Genomic DNA, 16,643 nt, shown 5'->3' on the forward strand with positions numbered 1-16,643 from the left:
ATCTTTAACCTGGAGTTGAACAAGAAAAATTCCTACTTAACTAAAGTTAATTTTCATGTAAAACGGAAAAATTAATTAACCCGGAGGTTCATTTACAGAGCATCACACGCGTCTATCAATGTTTTCCGTTAGTTTGGTCAAGACAATCCAAGCCCTAATTGTTGCCAGGACTCTTTTACTATTACAAAGAGAAATTAATGCCCCGATTAACTAATGAAGGCACTAATGGAACAAAATGGACCAATGTGATTCCACCAATTTTCGTAAAGCAAAACTGTCTTATGTTCATAAGTGGAAACATGTTATACTATTTAATACGTGGCTTTCTCTTTTTACTTTATTAGTATTTATTTATAATTATTTATTATAGTGGGTTGTAAAGCATTTACTTTTTTTAGTTTGGTCACCAACCTGGAACCCCTTTGGCAGAAACATCCACACACAACACATACCCTATTTTATTGATGCACTTGATTGTTATTTAAATTGAGAGAAAGTATGGTGCTTACTAAAGTAAAGTGCAACATTAGGGCTGTACCCGATTGTGAAATCAAAACTACATGGCGACAAATGGCTCACCAACTCTTAAGAAAATGAGCCTTCAGCTTAACTCAATTTCAAAATTAGTTATAATTCAAAATTATGTAAGGAGATAATAATCAATTTCTTTAATTTTCGGTGTAGGACACAACATGCACAGTATAACATTAGTTTCCAACATTGGGTAAAGCAACAATATTATGAATGAGTATAACTCTTATATTATACTTGGTAAAATAAATTGTGATCTAGCTAATTCAACTTTAACAGTTAGCTGATGAGATGAGTATTAATTATCCAAAATCATATAATTAAGGAGACAACCTCGTCTCATCTCATCCACTAATACGGGCCATTTATCACTAACTTGGACAAAACCAAAGTGGCCTAAAGAACGTAAAGAAAATTAATAAAGGGAGTGGGGGACTAGAACCTAAAGAGTACAGCAAAAAGTGGTGTGCAATTATAGAGGAAGGAGTTTGTAATGTAAGTTAAACAAAACATAGAAAAAACAACAAAGAATTAAAAAGATTAATGCATATTCAGTATGAGTAGTGGATATAATTATGTGTCTCCTAATCCATTTATGTGGTTCAACAATAATTGTGCAAGAAGATGAGGATGACTATGCCAGATGTCATATATATTTATATATATTTAAATGAGCTCAAATTGAAAGGTTTCAAGCTTTTAGATTGATTAACATATTAACATTAGGAGATTGTATATATACGGCAGTGTACTGTTGGATAAGTGAAATCCCTTTAAGTTTTTAACTAAAAGGGTCCATAACAATTTTTGTGTCGCTCTGCTAGACGAAGAATTTGTGAAATTCAAATATCTTATCCGAAAGTTGAAGGATAATTTTCATTTCGAACAAGTACAAAATTAAAGAAGTAGGTAAAAACTTGCAATTCTTATTTTCTTTGAGATTCTACCAAGTTAATTCAGAAATTTTAATGCCTATGTATTGTTTTCCTCTTCCTTTATAGAGGAACAGAAGTGGACTGGATGAGCGCCTGAATATTCAAAATAGTTTGCTATTTTCTGGTATATATTTCTTTTACCCTAGAAAATTGAATGCACGAAAATTTGAAAAGGAAAGAGAGATTTGATTTGTAGAATCTACTTAAGAGTATACTAATTGGGCATGATTTCACTTTAGAAAAACAAACAAGTCATTGTTCCTTCTCGTTCGAGAGTAGCTTTCTCGCTTTTGGAGTTGCTTTCCCTTTTAGGTTTATAAAAGTCTTGCACTAATTATTTTTGCAAGCCTAATTCTCAAGACAAAAAGTACTTTATTGCAGCCTGCAGGCCACTTTATTTTTCACAGGGGGTCCGTAAGTATGGGCAAGTCTTGGCCGGAAATTAAGAGATGAACTGTAGCGTAACAATTTGTACACTAAAGATATTTTTTACTTTAAAATTTCGGTGCGTGTATTTTTAAGATGTGTCATTAGAAGTTAAAAATTTCTTCCTTATAGCTTTAATTTGAAACGCGTCACTAGAGGATAAAACTTGCTTCTTTCTATATTCATTTTTTCTCCTATTTTTTCAATCTGAGATTTTCTTTGGCCTCGTTTGGACATGTTTTCAAACCATGTTTAGACATGCAATTTAAATATTTTAAGTTGTATTTTCTCTTATAAACACAAAAACCCATAAATTGTGAAAATTATCAAAACATTCTCAATTCTTATACAATCTTACCAAATGAGCAAGATAGTTCATAACAAAATTAGTACACTACTAGAAGGCCTTTCTAAAAAATACAACATCAATTAATCAAACTTTAGTTCAATAAATACGAAAATTTCACATGAATAGTAATGTAACTATTCTTTAATATAATCCTCCCACATAAATTAAAGGTTGGTGACATAAATAAAGGTTGGTGGAAGTTAATGAGATTGATAAATAATTGATGAGGGTAATTGTTAAAAATATCTACCAACTTATGGGTCTTTTTTTACAAAATATAAACTTATGGGTTAGATTTTATATTTAAAAAAGTTGAAACCATAGTTTCAAACCCCAAATTATGTCTTTTTGGATGATTTGGGGTTTGAAACCATGGGTGAAAATGCATGTCCAAATGGTGGATTGAGGTCATGGTTTCAAACCATGGTTTGAAAACGCATGGCCAAACGCCTACTTAGAATGTTACAAGTAAACCCCAAACAGAAAGTAAGCATGGAGTATCAGAGGCGGATTCAGAATTTGAAACTTTTGGGTTCCCAACAATCTCAAACTAATAATAATAATAATCAATTTTTTTGAGAAATTATATTACACTATAAGAAGAAAACAAAAAGAAGAAAAATGAGGCAAAAGAATGAAGGAGAAATTGTATTACAAAGAGTCGGTGAGGTAACTAAGATTTCGCTGCTTACTTTGTCACCGGGAACCAACATTAAATTTTTGTACTAATTCCCAACTCAAAATTTTTATATTTTCACCGGGTTTTACAGTGTGAATATAAGATTCAAGCAAAGGTTATGGGTTTCCGGGAACCCCCACGTAGTATTGTGGACCCGCCCCTGGGAGTACCCCTTTCTTTTGCACCTTCCCTACTTCCGCAACCTTAAGATATAAAGCTATTAGGGGTCGGTTGGTAGATAGTCGAAATTATCCCGGGATTAATTTATACCATCTATTGGAATTATTTTATATCATCTAAAAGATGGTATAAATAATCTCAGTATAAGTGGGATAAGAAGGTATAAGCTGGGATATCTCAGCACTAATTTTTGTACCATGTTTGGTACTAGGTATAAATTTATCCCAGGATAAATTTATACCTTCTACCAAACATGGTATAAAAATTAGTGCTGGATAAATTTATACCTTCTATCAAACATGATATAAAAATTAGTGCTGGATAAATTTATACCTTCTACCAAACATGATACAAAAATTAGTGCTGGATATCCTAACTTATACCTTCTACCAAACGACCCCTTATAGCTTACTCGTGGTTTTAATAGAACTTTGTGCAACATAAAGTCAATAATATAATGCACGTACTGTGGCAAGAAATGGACCACGCATAAAAGCCAAACGGTATACTATGTTTTCTTAGAAACAGTTCTGAGGCCACTGATTTTAGGAAATTAACAACACCCTAACATAGTTACATACTTCATCGTCAGAAGGCAGTTTAAGCTGGCTTTCCCTTGCGTTAAGAGATGTACAAAATATGACTCCCTCCGTTTAATTTAATTGGGCACCCTTCAATTTTGCGATTTAGAGCACATATACCTCTCGTTACAAAAGTAATGTATATATACCCCTGCCGTTATAAAATGATGTAAATATACCCCTGCCGTTACAAATGGGGCAAATATACTCCTGCCAAAATGTTACAAATATATCCTTTTCTCTGACGGAATTTAAAAAAAAAAAAAGCATTTAGGTTATTTTTTAATTAAAAAAATGTCACGTGACTTTAAAAAAAAGTCTACCCATCTTTTTTTAGTAGACATACTTTTCTAAAGCTTTTTTTCTATGCGGGTTGCCGTTCTTTTGTGGTGGTCTTTAATTTTTGCCCCTCAAAAAAATGCCACGTGACTTTAAAAAAAAATCTACCCATCTTTTTTTAGTAGACATACTTTTCTAAAGCTTTTTTTCTATGCGGATTGCCCTTCTTTTGTGGTGGTCTTTAATTTTTGCCCCTCAAATTGGTGGTCTTTAATATTTGTCCTTCGCTTAATACCCAGAGGTCCTGTGTTTGAACCAAGTCTCAGTCAAAAAAAAAAAAAATCGCAAGTCATAAGTTAGGATTCGCAAGGCGGAAGTTGGGATTCGCAAGCCATAAGTTGGATTGCCTTAAGGCAAAATTTTAGCCAAAATTAGGCCTTAAGGCAGAGGTCTGCAAAATTCCAGTAAAATAATTTTTTTTCTTTTTTGCCTTAAGGCAGAGTTTGAACCCAACGTATGCCTTAACGGGTTCAACTTATGCCCTGCGAATCCTAACTTATGCCTTGCAATTTTTTTATTTTTTTTAAATTTTTCACTGAGCGAGGGTTCGAAACTGGAACCAAGAGGGTTGTAGCGAAGGGCAAAAATTAAAGACCATTTATTTGAGGGACAAAAATTAAAGATCACCCGCAGCGAAGGGCAATCTTGCGCCCTTCTAAAGACACATAGTAATTTTTTTTTGGTGGGTCGGGTCTGGTTCATTTAAAAAATATCTCCGTAACTTTAAAAAAATAAGTCTACCCATCTTTTTAAACTAATCAAACCCGACCTAGCAGAAAAAAAATTACTATGCGACTTTAGAAAAGTATGTCTACTAAAAAAAATGGGTAGACTTTTTTTTTTTTAAAGTCACGTGGCATTTTTTTAATTAAAAAATAACCTAAATGATTTTTTTAAAATCTCGTCAGCGAAAAGAGTATATTTGTACCATTTTGTAACAGCAGGGGTATATTTGTACCATTTTGTTACGGCAGGAATATATACACCACTTTTGTAACGAGAAATATATCTGCTCTAAATCGCAAAGTTGAGGGGTATATTTGCACCTTTGCCCTATTTTATTTGACCCATAGTGACTTGACACTCGTCTTAAGAAAGTATTTATCAGAGGTTTATTATACTAAATTAACCTTATTAATTATGTTTTGAAAATTTAAATTTGACTACTTATACTATACATAATTATTTAATGATAAGAGTAGTGTTGGATGAAAATAATAAATTTCTCTTGCTAATAGACAAAAACTAATACTAATAATCTATTTTTAGTATAAGGGGGCCAAATAAAAATATGCTCTCGTCTATCTGGGAGCATGTTTTTCGAGGAAATGAAGTTAATGAACCTGCTAACTTGGCTAGATTAATTTCAATAGCGTACGAGCGTGAAATTAATCATGTGATTCTAATTACTGATCTAATATTACACTTGTTAATCAGCAAAATATGGGGGGAATGATTAAAATCCATTTTACAAATCATTGACAATTTGGACATGATTGATTATGCTTTTGAGTTTATTCCAATTTCATCCGGACATTCTTCTTAAACGCGGAACTTAATTAATGATTTTAAACAATCATTCACGGAACTTAATTAATGATTGACTATATAGGCCCTAGTTTCTTGCAGCATTAAACATAATAATTACTCAAATGATCAAGATACAAATTTTTTTAGAATCCATATAGTTTGTATCTTTTTTGTTTCATTTTATTATGCATTTAGTTGATGTAAAATCATTTCCAGTTGATTGGGTTTCTGATTTTGATCTTTGTCCAAGTTAGGCGAAAATTACCACGAGGAGGTTTTGACAAAATCAGGTCTTACCCTATAAGGTATTGACAGCTTTACTTTGCATTAAGGACCTCAATCTCTCTCGAAATTTACTTAGAGCCCGTTTGGATTGGCTTATAAGTTACTTATAAGTTGTTTTCAGTTTTTTTGAGTGTTTGACTGGCCAGCTTAAAATTATTTTGTGCTTAAAATAAACTCAAAAAAATAATTGGGCCCATTTGACTTAGCTTATCTAAAGCAGCTTATAAGCTGAAAACAGTTTATAAGCCAAAAAAAATAAGTTAGACTACCCCAACTTATTTTGTTTAGCTTATAAGCAGCTTATAGGCATAAGTCCATCCAAACAGGCTCTTAGTAGGCGTTTGGACATGCGATTTCATCTTATGAGATGAAATCTCAAATCATCCAAAAAGGCATGATTTGGGATTTGAAATCATGATTTCAAAAAATATAAATGTAAAATTTGACCCATAAGTTGGTAGATATATTTGTCAATCATGTTTACCAATCATTTGTATTAAATATTAATCAATTTACCAATCATGTTTATCATGTGAGAGGATTATATTAAAGAGTAGTTATACTACTATTGATGTTAAATTTTCCTTTTTATTGAACTAAAGTTTGATCAATTGATGTTGTATTTTTTAGAAAGGTCTTCTAGTAGCGTATTAATTTATTATGAGCTATGATTTACTCATTTGGTAAGATTGTATAAGAATTGGAAAATTTTTAATAATTTTTATAATTTATAGAGTTTTTATGTTTATAAAAAGAATTGCAACTTAAGAAATCCAAATTATATGTTCAAATATGATTTTATGTCAAACGTCTGCTTAGCATTCAACTATCAAGTACACCCAAAAAAATGTGCCTGGATGTTTCTGCCAGAGGAGGTTTCCAAGTAGATTACCAGCCCAAAAAGCAAACTATTTGCTTTTTACAAACCACTACAATAAATAGCTGTAATTAAATAATAAAGTTGAAAGAGAAAGGTATAGACTAAATAACATATGTTCCCACTTATATGAAAATAATAAGATGGTTTTGCTTTAGGAAAATTGGCAGAATTGTTAGTGCCTAAGTCAATTGCGGCATTTCTTGGGCTAAAATTGAAAAATAGCCACTTCTCGGTCTCAATAAATAAAAAACAGTCACAACCATAAACTTTTAGATTTTACTGGTGAAATTTCATGGAGATATCATAGTAGGGTTGTTCAAAATCGAACCGTAACCGATAATCCAACCGCAAAATTGGCTTATTGGTTTATTGGTAATGGGTTATCGGATTAACGGTTGGTGAACGGATTCAAATTTTATTGTTAATGGCTTATCGGTGCGGGGGCGGATTACTCAATTTTCTTATCGGGTTAACCGTTAACCCGTTAAGACTTGCCATATTTATATTTTTACCCCCAAATATATAAAGTATCTATTATAAATCTTAAATCTAAAGGCTATTGAGTATCTTATTTCACTTCTTATCTATTCACCTTTGTTAAGGGAAATAGAAAGAGAGATTCATGGCAAAGAAAAACACTAGTCATGTGTTAATGGTCACTTTGTTGATGGTAATATTCATGGCAATTTGCCTTTACAGTGGCAATGACTATTTTACGGAGTGCAGAGGCTACTGTCGGAAAGGCTATAGGAGACAATATGGAGTATTTTTTGTCCCAATGACTGCTGCCATAAAACGTTGATAATTAAAAGATTTCGTCGATAGAAATTAGTGAAGATGTTGTGATTTTAATTCTTATTGTCTCTTAGATTAAGCCGATACACCGTCCGATAACCGTTCGATAATTGCTAACCCGATACCGAACCAACCGATATCTTATCGGTTGGCTAGCGGATTAGTACATTTAATAGCCGATAACCGATAAGCCAAACCGTTAAGCGTAATTATCCGTCCAATTCGCCCGATAAGCAGCCCTATATCATAGGGTTTCATCTTTGAATTCTGAAATTACTTAACAGTAATTATTTTTTAACGACATTAACTCGAAAGCAATCCGTGGGCATTAGAGCATTTTTCTTGGGCAATTTGCACGAATATCCTTCATTGGGGGTGGGCTTTAATTTTTATCCCTCAAATCAGTGGTCTTTAATTTTTGCCCTTCGCTACAAGCCTCTTAGTTCCAGGTTCGAATCCCCGCTCAGTCAAAAATTAAAAAAAAATCGCAAGGCATAAGTTGGGATTCACAGGACATAAATTGGGTCCAACTTATGCCTGTTGGGTTTCAAACTCTGCCTTAAGGCAAAAAAAACAAAAATTGCTGAAATTTTGCAAACCTCGGCCTTAAGGCCTAACTTGGGGCAAAAGTTAGGCCTTAAAGCAGAGATTTGCCTTAAGAGCTAATTTTGAGTAAATGTTTACCTTAAGGCAAACTTCTGCCTTAAGGCATAAGTTGGACCCAACTGATGTCTTGCAAATCCCAACTTCTGTCATGCAAATCCCAACTTATAGCTTGCGAATTTTATTTTATTGGTTGAGCCTGGGTTCGAACCCAAGTCCTCTGGGGGTTAAGCGAAGGCAAATATTAAAGACCACCAATTTGAGGGTCGAAATTAAAGACCACCCAAAAGAAGGGAAATCCGCGCAAAAAAATACATTCTCTTTGACATGGTGCAAGAGTTCTAGCTAGGGGTGTTCACGGTTTGGTTAAAAGCTGATCCAAACTGAAAATCGAACCAAACCGATTAAAGAAAGCGATATTTATTTGGGTTGGGTTTGATTTGGTTTTAAATTTTTAAAAACCGACAATATTTGGTTTAGTTTTTGGTTTTACGAAAAGTGAACCGAAGAAAAAACCGAACTAAACTGACAAATTTTATACATAATTTTTATTATTTATATATATATACAATATATTAATTTTAATTTTTATACTTTTTCAGCAAAAAAATTATTTACTCTAATAATAGGCTATTGAATTTTATACCTTAAGCCCATTTCTATAAACAAATCCATGAATTCAAACTCTTTTGTTCAAAGAAACAACTTTGAAATTTACCTATATTTATTTTTTGTATTTCTTATAAAACTTCACTTAATTAAAACTTATAAATCCTAAGATATTTCTTTCATAGTCCAAGAATATTATAGCTACCACAATAAAAGGGTAATAACGAATTATAAGTTAAAAAAAGGATAGAAAATTCTCTCATAATTGTAAGAAAAAAACATGAAAGAGGGAAATAACGTTGATTTTCTAAAAACCGGAAAACCGACCCTAACCGACTACAACCAAACTGATGAATATGTATTATATTTGGTTTGGTTTTAAGTATTTTAAAAACCGACTAGAATGATTTGGTTTTGGTTTAACCCAAAACCGACCCAAACCGACCTGGCTTGTGTTGGACCAACTTAAATACTGTAGAGTGTAGCTAGTTGCTATTGACGTGTCACGCGTGATACTGTCTAAATGATATTCCAAGTATTTTTCGTTTTACATGAAAACAAACTTTAATTTACAATTTTTCTTTCCCAATATAAAGAGGTCGCATGAAGTGAAAAAATAATCCAAACTCCAATTTCTAGGTTTGATAGGCAGTTATTCAGTTAATGTTGAATCTACTCCTATTAACATTACATTTTCTCTTGCGCTCGAAGGACGGAATAAATTTTAACTTAGCTTGCTAACCTCGTCCAATATAAGATGCTTTACTTCAACTTGTAATAATTTCCAATGTACCTTTTTGCATTTCTTACTTCTCGAGATTCCACTTATTGTTGTATTTCTTATTTTCAAGAAGAAGAAAAAAAAAAGGGAGGGGGGGGGGGGGGGGGGGGAGATGGGCCGGCAAAGTACTCGGCAATCAAATTAAGCGACAGAGTTTTAAATTGCAAAATTTCAGGACTTCGGCAATCAGTCTTGAATATATTATTATAGCATATGAAACAGTTTAGAAGGAAGGATATCATTAGATTTATGTTCTACCATCAGGTTTTTTTCGATCTTCTTCTAAAGATTTCCCGCAACAATAAGAAAAGTAAATAAAAAATACTCTCAAAAACATTAAGCAAAGGCAGAAGCCTCTCTTCTCAAATCTGTGTAGAACCTTGAAATGAATTCGTCAGCTTTCTCATCTACATGGCTAATGCCACCTTCAGCATCTCTTAGAGGAAAAGGAGAGTCAGTGACCCTTAATTGCCTCACTGTTGGAGTTCTCCCAAACCCAGGCAATGCAGGTGACGCCGTTTCACTCTGAAGCATTTCCAGTGCCTTCAACACGGCAGAATTCATCATTAAAACGTCGTCGTGTTCAATGGCAGGAGCATCGTGAGTATGCTTATTGCGTTTGTTGAGGTTGAAGGGGAGGTGGAAAGCTGGGCTGTTACTACAGCTGAATTCGTAGTACTCTTTGGAAGATGATTGGTGGCCTTGGGTATAATGGCCGTGGAACATGAGATTTTGAAAGGCAGCTTTGCTAGCAATTTTGCCACGTTTCATAAATAAGTTGAGATCAAACATTAATTTTCTCTTTGATAACCCTTTTCTCAGCATGAAATAAGCTACGCGGACCGTCTTCCAGAACTTTTTTGCTATAACTGGCAATTTTTGATCCATTTTTCTATCTAAATCTCTCTATATATTCACGTGCACTCTTCCTTTTTTTTTTTTTGGGATTCTGAGTGTTTATTGGTGAGAGATTGATGAAAGAGAGAGCTTTTGAGGAGAGTTGGTAGAGAATTGTGGTTTTATGAGATGCAATGAGTGGTATATATAGGGGGTCTTCATATAGAGGAAGAGGATGCAGTGAAGTATTGTATGACCCGTTTAGTTTAGCTTAAAAAAAATTAATTTATAAGCTGAAAATAACTTATAAATCAAAAAAATAAATTAGGCTATTCTAATTTAATGTTTTGAACTTATTTTAAGCTGGTCAGCTAAACACTAAAAAAACAACTGAAAGCAATTTATAAGCTAAGCCAAACGGGCTATATATGTTATAAGTTTTGAAGTTGCCACGTTAGGGCATGGACTACGTATTTTACGAGTTTATTCAATAATCTATTGCTTCAATTATTAGAGGCAGAGGTGGCGATTTTCCAGATCCAGCTTTAGGAGAGTATTTTTAAGTCATTGTCACCCATCAAATAAATTTGACATTTTTCCCTCTCATTTGACATGGATTTATTGCAACTCTAAGGCCAATTCCAAATAAATGCTACGTACTGTTAACTTCCAATTTCAAGAAAAAAATCATTGTAAACGTAGTTTCCAAATGTCTTATGCTAAATATCTTATTTTGTGTAGCAAGAGTTTATGTAATTAATTTCATGATAAAATCAATACAAAATTAATTCACACGTAATGATAATGTATAGAAATTAATCATTTTTTGCACGGAATGTCCTTCAAAGGCACTGGTCTTTAATTTTTTCCCCTCAAATTGTTGGTCTTTAATTTTTGCGATTTTTGTTTTTTAGTTTTTTTACCGAGTCGGGATTTGAACTCAGAACCTCGAGATATAGGAGATGGACAAAAATTAAAGACCAGTGCCTTTGAAGGCAATCGTGCAAATGACCCGAAATTAATTAAGCTTTTTCATTTTTTGGTTCCGTGACCTTTTGAAGTAATCAACAAAAGGAAGGCCCGTATAATCCCTTTTAATTTGAAGAAAATAGGAACAGAATGCCAGCAATTGCATTTTTTTGATTTCTGTGCTTCTGGTGGGTCGTCTACCTTGCAAAACGTACCCTAGATGTTTGTTAGTAATTGAAATTGTGTACTTAAGCCTTTGAAAAAGGTTAACTTAGCAAGGGAGGTTTCCCAACAGGCTGTCTCTTCTAAACAAAGGAAGGAATGAAAACGTCTGTGCAATTACCCTACCAAACCCTTCTTTTTTAGGAAATTATAAGTTTACTGTGGGCGGGTACCCAAAAACAAAACAATCATGAGAAAGAAGTCGAGAACGTGCTCTTTTTGTTATTCTTAATTTTATATATTTCTTTACCATAATTTAACTGCCATCAGACATCTTTAATTAATTTCATCCAATCATGACCCATCAATTAATATCCTAGCAAATTCACATTCACCGTAAGGTTCTTTTGTACCTCTTTAATGACTAGTCAATACTAATTTGTAATGTATGGGTTTTGGCATTTGGCGAGTGAGATTTGGTGATCAATGAAGTGAGTGAAAATCAATCGTTGTCAGGATTCTAATTCTAACAAAGTCATAATAGACGTGTGATTTCCTGCCTTCTACCTAAATATTGATTCACAGCATAACATGATATCCAGTGTCACGATGGTTTTACAGTTTTGATTAGGAATTCACGCGAAACCAAATTTTGTCGCATACCATTTATGGTATAAAGAAATTTGATTAATATCTATTTGAGTGTAAATTCAGTTATCATTTTATTATTAACTTAAACCATTATATGAACTTATAACTATAAATCCTGAATTCGCCTCAATATATGTATTGTGAAGTTGTCATTGAGTACCTAATTAAAAAATTCGTAGTAATGCAAAAATTCAACGGAGAAGGGCCAAAATTACCCATGAACTTTGAGAAATAGTTCATCCATACCCTTCGTTATACTTTAGGATCAATTATACCCTTACCGTTATACTATAGGATCAATTATACCCTTATGTCTAACAGCTGCCACGTGGCATCATCCTAGCCCTTCAAAATTATTTTCCCCTCAAATAATTTTTTACCCACTAAAATAACCCAACCCGACCCGATTTTTTTTTTCCAGCTAGGGGTAATGGGTTGGGTCCGTATCACTTTGGCTGGAAAAAAAAAATCGGGTCGGGTTATTTTAGTGGGTAAAAAATTATTTGAGGAGAAAATAATTTTGAAGGGCTGGGATGATGTCACGTGGCAGCTGTTAGACATAAGGGTATAATTGACCCCATAGTATAACGGTAAGGGTATAATTGGCCCTAAAGTATAACGAAGGGTATGAATGAACTATTTCCCAAAGTTCAGGGGTAATTTTGGCCCTTTTTCGAAAATTCAATTAGCTGTTTGCAACTGAAAGTAAAACAAATGACATTATAGTCAAAAAGGGGCTATTGAAACTCCATGTTTGGGTGCTAAAGCTGCGCATGTGTGTTCATTGTTTATATTAAGTGGTAGTTTCCTTCTCTTGCTTTTGTATTGTTTGCGCTTTTTGAAGCTCACAATGCTTTTCAAAGTGACTAACAAACAGGGGATACTCATTTTTAGGCCATATTGGGTTGAAAAGGAAAAAGATTTGCAATCGCTTTTGGCCCAATAGATTAAATTTACCTAAATTAAACGTACTTTGCATTTGGACAGTACTTCAATAGTCCATACCCAGTTTAGATTGGCTATCAAAAAGAAGCCCACTATTCCACTATCTAAGTCCTAAGATTGCCTTATTGTAAATCACAATTGTTAATTTCACGTGTGGTACTATTTAAAAGCTGTTTTGGCACCATTCCAAAAATATTAAGCTTTATTAAAGCGTTTCCAAAAAGACAATTCAGTAGCTAAAGAATTGCAATTCAAGTTGCACTCGCATGCGTTCATTCCCTGAGGACGCTGATATTTTGTTAGGTTCTTCCTGCTCCCTTTAACAATATTTAAAAAAGCGTTTTAACTTCTAGACACTTATACAGTCTGATAATAAAAAAGGATTTTACCCAATCGATGAATATAAATGATTTATGAAAACAATCACTTTGCAACTTAAAAGGCCCAATGGATCGGAAATCTTATGTTACTGGGGAGCTACAAGTAATTGCACGGTTTGTTCTTCAAATGGATTGGTCTTTAATTTTTATCCTTCAAATGGGATGGGCTTTAATTTTTTCACTTTAAAATCGAACTTATGCCTATATATAGGACTTAAGTTCTTTAGTGCGTTGGAATAACTTGTAGATATTATGATACGTCGAATTTGAAGGACAAAAATTAAAGACCAGCTCATTTGAAGCACAAAAATTAAAGACCAGCAAAAAATAGGGACAAAAGTGCAAATGAGGGAAGTGGCCCGTGGCCCAAGGAGGCATGATGTTAAGGCCCATGTAAGAATCTTGATAGGTGAATTTTGAAATGAAAACCGCGAATTGTCCTTCTTTTGGGGCTGTCCTTAAATTTTGTCCCTCATATTTGTGTTCTTTAAATTTTGCCCTTCGGCTAAAACCCATGGGTTCCAGGTTCGAACCCCCCACTCAGTCAAATTTTTTTAAAAAAAATGCAAGGTAGAGTTTGAATTTCATTATGCCCCCTCTGACAGACTTTTAGTTATGTTTAACTAAAAGTCTGTCGGAGGGGGTAGACTTTGCCTTGAGGCATATATTTTATTTTATTTTTACTTTTCAAGAGTTTGAATTTCGCTATGCCCCCTTAGGCAGACTTTTAGTCATATTTAACTAAAAGTTTGCCGGAGGGGGCAGACTTTGCCTTGAGGCATATATATATAATATATATATATATTACTTTTCAAGGCAAACTTTTAGTTATGCCTTAACTAAAAGTGTGCCCATAAGACATAACTAAAAGTATGCCCCATAAGGCGGAACTTTTCATTAAGGTATAACCTGAAGTTGCCTTATAAGACAAAATCTATGCCTTAAGGAAAAGTTCTTGCCTTATGGGGCATACTTTTGGTTATGCCTTAACTAAAATCTGCCCCATGAGGCATAAGTATACCGGGGCCGGCATAACTTTAGTTATTTCTTAAGAAGTGTATGCCGGATCCAGCATACACTCCCCTAGCCCTGGCTTGCGAAATTATTTTTTTATTTTATGCTTGAGCGGTGGTTCGAACCCAGAACCTCAGGTATTCGTCCACCTTTCCAAGCGAAGGGCAAAACTTAAAGACCACAAATATGAGGGGCAAAATTTAAAGACCACAAATATGAGGGACAAAATTTAAAGACCACCCCAAAAGAAGGGCAATCAGCGCAAAAAAAATGAACTGGTAGGTGCTATTGCTAACTTAGGCTTGTTTTTGAGTTTCTTGCCTCGTCTTGGGCTTGATGGTGAGATAGGCAATCCAACTCAAAATGATGTCCAGTAGAATCTGAGCTTTCACCATAGGATGCTTGAAGGCCCGAATCTACTTGCCTCTTTATTTTATTTTATTTTTGTTGACAAGGGAACCCGCACCTGCTATTATTTGAATATGCACAAGGTAAATTGCACCCCAGTGTAATAGCTCGCAAATCACACAGGAAAGGTAAACGCACTAGGTAAGCCCCTTACTAAATTAGAATGCGACGAGATGATCTAAAAAACCATTTGTAGCAAGTATATTAGCAATTGCAAAATAACTTGATTGAATGCATTCGATTGCATTTTTTTTTTAGTTTTTGTTATGAAATAACATTAAAAGTACACGGCAATAAGAAATATAGCCTAAGAAGTTGGGGGGAAAAGAGAGATATATTTTATTGCCTTTTCAATTAATGTACAAATGAACTGAATTAACTTCCTATTTATAAAAGAAAAGAAGATGTTGCGAGGCTTTTCAGAAGCTGCTGACAAGCTGCCTGCTTGAGATACTTGAAAGCTACCTGCTTGAGATACTTGAAAGCTACCTGCTTGAATAACTCGCAAGCTGTCGGCTTGATTGCAAGCCTAAGGAAGCTGTGACAAGGCTTTTTCAGGAAGCTGCTTGCAACTTGCCTGCATGAGCTACTTGCAAACTGTCTGTTTGATTGCAAGTTTATCCAATTGCAAGTTTATCCAATTGCAAGCTTATCCAGGAAATCGTGTATTTGAATGGACATCCATAATACGGTGTATTTATAACACTCCCTCTTGGATGTTCATTAACAGATAATATGCCTCATTAAACCTTACTAGGAAAAATCCAGTGGAAAAAAAATCCTAGTGAAGAAAAAATAGCACACATATCTAGTAATACGCATTGTTAGCTGCTTCAATAAAAACCTTACCAGGAAAACCCAAATCGGACAAACCTTGCTTAAGGTAAAAAGAGTACAACGCATATTTACTCCCCCTTATTAAAGCATCACATAATTCTTGAAGATGATGGACTACCTTCTTGTATACCAACTTATCATATATTGAGGTTGGCGGAGTATTTGTGATCACATCTGTCAAATGATCATTTGACGAACTGGTTGATGATCTGCATCTTCCTTCCTTAGATAGAGTTGCATCATCGCCATATAATATTGTCGCAATCACGCCAAGTACATTCTTGACTTCATTTATAAACTGTTGTTATTCTTCTATGATTTGACTGTCATGTAAAACAGCATGGTACGACCGTAATCCTTCATCCAAATAGATAACTTATTTGGATCGAACTCTTATATCGATCAGATGAATACTCTGTATATCTAAAACACTTGACAACATTTGTTAGGATAAACACATTTATGTCACGGCTTTCATTAGCAATGTGCAATTGATCTTATTTCAATAACTCTATAAAGGAGGGAAATTACACCATACTCATAGTTATAACAAGATAAATAAATGCATCAATTGCACAAATATATGGTACGTTAGGACCAATATAATTTTCTTATTTCAACTTCTTTTAGCAGATAATCTACTACTTTTGGAAACCCTTAGAGAGCTCCAAAAATATTCAAGTCATCAACTTGCACAATAATCTGAAAGGTTCTAATTATCATAAAGAGACAAGGGTAAACAGGGTCATCTTTGTACTCTTTGTCAATGAATACTCACTAAGGTGATTAAAACACATTCACCTTACCTGATTTAATCCATATAAGGATTATGAACAAATTCTCCAAGAACTTGTATATGCTGCAAACATTTTGAATCATTAAGAAATTTTTCAATTTTATCAAGTAAGGCATATATACTGTGACAACATCCATTTAA

At 33.8% G+C, this 16,643-nt stretch overlaps 1 protein-coding gene across 1 annotated transcript; it reads right to left on the reverse strand.

Annotated features, from left to right (window-relative positions):
- Window positions 1–9,657: 9,657 nt before the first annotated feature.
- LOC132620091 (uncharacterized) lies at window positions 9,658–10,523 on the reverse strand. The gene has a single exon (XM_060334816.1). The coding sequence runs from the start codon at window positions 10,389–10,391 to the stop codon at window positions 9,840–9,842; it is 552 nt and encodes a 183-aa protein (XP_060190799.1). The 5' UTR covers window positions 10,392–10,523; the 3' UTR covers window positions 9,658–9,839.
- Window positions 10,524–16,643: the final 6,120 nt, after the last annotated feature.

This window comes from Lycium barbarum, chromosome 1 (assembly GCF_019175385.1).
Source record: "Lycium barbarum isolate Lr01 chromosome 1, ASM1917538v2, whole genome shotgun sequence".
Lineage (NCBI taxonomy): Eukaryota > Viridiplantae > Streptophyta > Magnoliopsida > Solanales > Solanaceae > Lycium > Lycium barbarum.